At 39.4% G+C, this 5,208-nt stretch overlaps 2 protein-coding genes across 5 annotated transcripts in view; both read right to left on the bottom strand.

Moving 5' to 3' along the window:
* Nucleotides 1-2,194, bottom strand: part of syt16 (synaptotagmin XVI) — a 46,844-nt gene extending 44,650 nt beyond the window's left edge. For 2 of the 4 annotated variants that reach the window (XM_032500632.1, XM_032500635.1), the window contains exons 1-2: nucleotides 1,999-2,014; nucleotides 1,382-1,527 (exon numbers count right to left, since the gene is read on the bottom strand). In XM_032500632.1, the coding sequence (XP_032356523.1) occupies nucleotides 1,382-1,394 (13 nt within the window). In that variant the 5' untranslated portion in view covers nucleotides 1,395-1,527; nucleotides 1,999-2,014. Of the gene's footprint in view, nucleotides 1-1,381; nucleotides 1,528-1,998 lie in introns of all 4 variants that reach the window. The other 2 variants (XM_032500633.1, XM_032500634.1) reach the window with 2 other exon arrangements.
* Nucleotides 2,195-2,696: 502 nt separating this feature from the next.
* snapc1b (small nuclear RNA activating complex, polypeptide 1b) overlaps nucleotides 2,697-5,208 on the bottom strand; it is a 9,937-nt gene continuing 7,425 nt past the window's right edge. The window contains exons 9-10 of the mRNA XM_032500644.1: nucleotides 4,072-4,143; nucleotides 2,697-3,891 (exon numbers count right to left, since the gene is read on the bottom strand). Coding sequence (XP_032356535.1) covers nucleotides 3,857-3,891; nucleotides 4,072-4,143 — 107 coding nt within the window. The 3' untranslated portion in view covers nucleotides 2,697-3,856. The remainder of the gene's footprint in view (nucleotides 3,892-4,071; nucleotides 4,144-5,208) is intronic.

Genomic DNA, 5,208 nt, shown 5'->3' with positions numbered 1-5,208 from the left:
AAGACATAGAGATCATAGACCGTATGTAAAGACATAGTGATCATAGACCGTATATATAGACCTAGAGATCATAGACCGTATGTAAAGACATTAGAGATCATAGGACACGTCTGAAGATGTAGAGATCATAGAACCGTATGTAAGACATAGAGATCAGACCATATATAGACATAGAGATCATAGACGTATGTAAAGACATAGACGATAATTAGACCGATAATGACGGAGAGATCATAGACCGTATGTAAAGACATAGAGATCATAGACCGTATATATAGATGTAGAGATCATAGACCTTATGTAAAGACATAGAGATCATAGACCATAAAGACATAGAGATCATAGACTGTCTATAAATACATAGAGAGCATAGACCACATATATAGATGTAGAGATCATAGATTGTATATATAGACGTAGAGACTACTACCTTAGTGTACATTTCAGCTGTTCAGCATTTCAACGTCACATTGTTGCGCGACAGAAACACTCCAAACACTGAAACTTTGCTCCAAGCAATCCACACATAGCTTTAAATCCCAATGTTTTTATGATATTGGTTTATTATTATATTATTATTATTATAATATGTAAGCAGCCCTTTCATGTTGCCATTGGTCGAGGTGGAGCTAATGACTTCATAATCTGTAACAGTGCAACATATTTTAAATGAATTAAAAACCTAATATAAAAAGTAACTTCATTTATAAAAATAGATGTATAAGCGTAAAGAGAATATTTTTGATCTGAAATTTAGAAGATAAAATTAAAGTACTCGAGTTAAGTAAATGTTTATTAAAGTGCTGCTTGTAATATCATGGCAGAACTGTCGGCCCCTGCAGCAGTATGACAGGAATATTAGATATGCTATTATTAATAAAAACACGCAGTGAGGCTCTCTAGGCCTGTATTATACAACAGCACACGAGGACAATACAGTTGAATGATAGTGTCACCATTAATGCTGTGATGAATTGCAAAAAGAATCCAAATCCGATTAAGAATATCTTCATAATTTAGTACAGGAGGTACAAAAATAGGCTTCCGTGAAGTGGCCATGATGAGGCAACTATAACGCTCCAGTGAGTACCATAGGCTGCACTCTGCCCTGCAGGAATCCGGGAGGATTAGCAACATTTTCTGCAAAATGTCCTAAAATATCAACACTATGGATAGAATGCAGAAAAACGACAGTATTTGGTAAAAAGACAATATATTGCCCTACGCATCCTTTCGTAATCAGTCAGCCAAACCCCAAAGAGAAACCAAGGGGGAGAGCCTGAAAACAGCATCCATCCCCCGGCCCTGACACGGGGGGGGGGGGGGGTGGGGGGGGACCCCATTAGAGACAGACCCGTGGTGAGGAGACGGTCCTACTTACTGTCCGAGGCCATGGCTCCGGTTGTTTCCCTTCAGACTACCGAGTGTGAGATCCGCGGCGCAGAGGCAGCAGCATCCCCGCCGCTCCTCATCCTCCAGACCCGCAAATCTGCACCACACAGCGGCGAAAGGTGACGCCTTCAGGTGCTGTCGGAAACTCGTACACTCAGTGGGTTCGTATGTAACTCATTTCTAGAAACCTTCAAATGATGATTATTTTTTAACCCCCCCCCCCCCTCCACCTGTTAAATAAGTTATTCGAGCTATTAATTCTAGGAATAATTTGCTCAAACTGCTCCAATTTATGAAACAATAGGGAATCTATAGCTTTGTGGATGCATATTTGACGCACATTGCCCATGATCTTAGTTTCAACAAAGCCAATAACGCGATATGTTTTAGGTACAATTTAGTTAAAAGCCAATTTGACTTGTTTACTACTTGTTGACATATGTCTTACATATACAGTAAAAATAAAAATATACAACGCTAATGTATAATGGCAAAGAAAACCGCCAAAAACCAAAGCAAGAAACGCTAACTGTTAGCCGGTGAGATCGCCACAGATAGCTTTTGCTAATAACGTATAATGTGTATTCTTAAGCTAAATTGACTTACTTTTCCCTTCTAGCGGTTTCTCGTCGTTCATATATATCACTTTTGATTAACTAACACTTTGGTAATTTATTCCACATAGGTAGAGAGAATAAAAACAGCTAAACAAGTCAAATATATGCTATATGCTAGTCTGGCATTGCCACAATCCGCACAGCATTCTGGGATGGGAGAAAAACGAGCGCTGGTTCATTGGCATTTCTTTAAACCAATCATAATCGTCTTGGGCGGGGCTAAGGTCTGGACTGAGCCACGCCGCTTCTGCTAAACAGCCTCGGGAAGGAACGTGTAAAAAGTTGATTTTGCATGGTTAAGGGACTTTCAAAAAACCAAATCTTTATATCAATTTAAAGGTAAAATAAATGGTAGAGTGCAGCTTTTCTTTTCTCATCTATGGTCCATGTTTTTCTTTTGCGTAATAAAGTTGTGTTGTAAAATAGAAAGTTGAAACACACTTACCAATGCATAAATCATGAAACAAAGCTACAGTAATGTTAATGGAAACAGGAAGTTGGCAGAAGTGGAGCGATAAAACAAGATTAACAAAGATTTCTCTTTATTGTACAATGATGTCCACATACTTTTGGCCATTCCATATGACCGTGAACCAGAGCCATGGCTCTGCTGGCTGCGTCCTCACTACATGGCTCTGGTCTGGATCAAATGTCACACAAGAAAGAGACGGGATAAAAATAGCATTCATAAAAGAGAAATAGGTTTTATATAAAACAGTAAAGCTTGATGAACTACATGAGGACAAGTCATTAACCTGAATGTTGTATACAGTCACAAAGTATGCTGTTCTTACTGTAAAAGGCAACGGGTGACATCATGTTTCTGACTAATCTGGCTAAGCGGCAGATAGCGGATCAATTTTCACCAAGGGAGGGCTGTAAAACCTCAAAAAGGAAACTGGGAATCTTTTCAGCTCTCGTGAGTGTCTCAGGGTGTTTACATTTGACCAAACACCGCATTTCAGAACAATATTCTTGGGCCCCCGGAGAGCTCAGTCAGTACAGCGGGCGCCCATATATAGAGGTTTACTCCTTGACGCAGTGGGGCCGGGTTCAACTCTGCCCTGAGGCCATTTGCTGCATTTCATTCCCCTCTCTCTCCCCTTTCATGTCTTCATCTGTTGTTAAAGCCAGACAATAGCCGACCAAGTAGTTATAGGAACAGTCCACTTCTAAAAACAGTTTTCCCATTTGTGTTCACACTGGCCAAGTAGCCACAGGAACGGACCTTTGTTATTATAACACAGCCATCTAACCACCACTATGCGCAAAAGGGAGAAGACCCTGGCCTGAAGTAGGAACTGCAGTCAGAGGAACTTAATAATTCCCAAATTGGTCAAGTCGGAACACGAGAAAAAAAAAAGGATTCTAGGAACATTATGTTCAAGGAACTGCAATAATCCCTTCAATTGGAAGCAGTTTATGTAACTCTTCACTCTTCGGCCCCCCCTACAGGTTGTCTCATTGGAACTACAGTTCACGTGGCTGTAGTTCCAATGAGACAACCTGTAGAGGGGCCGAATAGGGACAAGTTACATAGGGTTGGCTTTAAGTAAAGGCCTAAAATGCCCCAAAAAATTATCTTAAAAAAATAATAAAAACAACAATATTCTTTCTCTAACCGACACGTTTGTGTGTTTACATTTTAGACATTGCGGGGGGGAAAAGTTAATCTAAAAATAAGTTAAAGTTATAACGCTTTAAAATGTAAAAACATTCCCATTTTCCATAATACAGAATATTCAAGATGATAGGAGACTTGTGACAAGAACAAAACCATATCAACATTTAAAAACAAACTTAAAATCCCCTGAACAGGATGCCTGCTGACCCCGGCCTCGTCTTCGTCACCACTTGAATCTTTTGTACGTTTTGGGTTTTTCTGCACAAAGGGAAAAGAATCACAAAAAGAAACAAGCGAGTGAATTAATGTGTGAAGATTACATAAATCACATTAGTTTGGTATTTACAGTAAAATATGGTGGATGGTAATTAACCACAGTGGGCATTGTACAAACTAATGCAGAAAGTGTAAGAGAGTAAAAGTGTTTACGATGTGTACCTTCACGAACAAAGTCCAGTGTGGTGAGACGGTTGATATGAGTTGTCCTAACGGCTTCTTTCCACAAGTCACCTGAAGAGAACAGAGTTTCAGTACATGAGGATTACTTCACAAAGCATTCATAAAAGACCGTCCTCAGGAACTGCCGTGTTATAATTTGGACCGTAACATGTCATAATGTACAATAATGGGAACCAAAGCACTCTCATACGACTTATACCTGGGATTTGAACGCAACTAGCACCTCATTCTGAAGCTGATTCCATGCAGATGGGGCTGCAAAATTAAAAGCATTTTTGCCAAAGTCAGTGCGGGCTTTAGGGACTGTCAATAAAAACCAGATCCTGTGAGCGCAGGCGATATGTCGCTGCAGACCTCGGGAGGATGGAAGTGTTCAGATAAGGAGGAAGAAGTCCTAACACTGCCTTATAAATAAAAAAAGATGGCAGTGCATCCAACGCCGAATGGAGAGGGAGAAGCACCCGACCCGAGAATACAACAAACAGTGATGAGTGAGAGATTTTAAGTTTGTGATGAATCTCAAGGCTCCATGAAACAGTGTCCAAAGAAAGAAGACACTGGGAGGTTGAATGCATGTATAAAATATCCCCATAGTCCAAGACAGACAAGAATGTTGCATTAACAAGTTGTTTTTTTACTTCAAAAGATAAACAGGACTTGATTCTAAAGAAATAACCTTACTTATATTTCAGTTTTTTAACCAAATCTTGGACAATGTAAAAGACAGTGATTGGTCAATGGTAATGCCAAAGTATTTGTAATGTTTGTAACTTTAACCTGTTTGTATTTTAAGATCCATAAAAAAACCTGTTGGAACAAATACCGAAAGTTTAATATAATTTGAATATAAAAAAAATATATACATATTATTCATAAGTTGAAATTACTATTCAAATGTGATGCATGTTGGCTAACGTTAGCTTGTTAGTACAAGGGGGAAGGCTGCAGCTGGAAATCAGAAGGACGGGGAGTAGTTTAAACATGACTTTAAAATCCACATCCACCGAGCCAAAGTGCTTATGTTATCATTAGTTAGCTCGTTCTTGTTTTAAGTTAAGGGAGCATAGCTGGGAGCTTCGTGGATATAGCTAAAGTTAATGTTAGCTGCCCTACAGC

The sequence above is a fragment of the Etheostoma spectabile genome, chromosome 20 (genome assembly GCF_008692095.1).
Source record: "Etheostoma spectabile isolate EspeVRDwgs_2016 chromosome 20, UIUC_Espe_1.0, whole genome shotgun sequence".
In the NCBI taxonomy this organism is placed as follows: Eukaryota; Metazoa; Chordata; class Actinopteri; order Perciformes; family Percidae; genus Etheostoma; species Etheostoma spectabile.
Note: the sequence above shows the minus strand (reverse complement) of the source record. Positions and strands in the feature narration are given on the sequence as shown.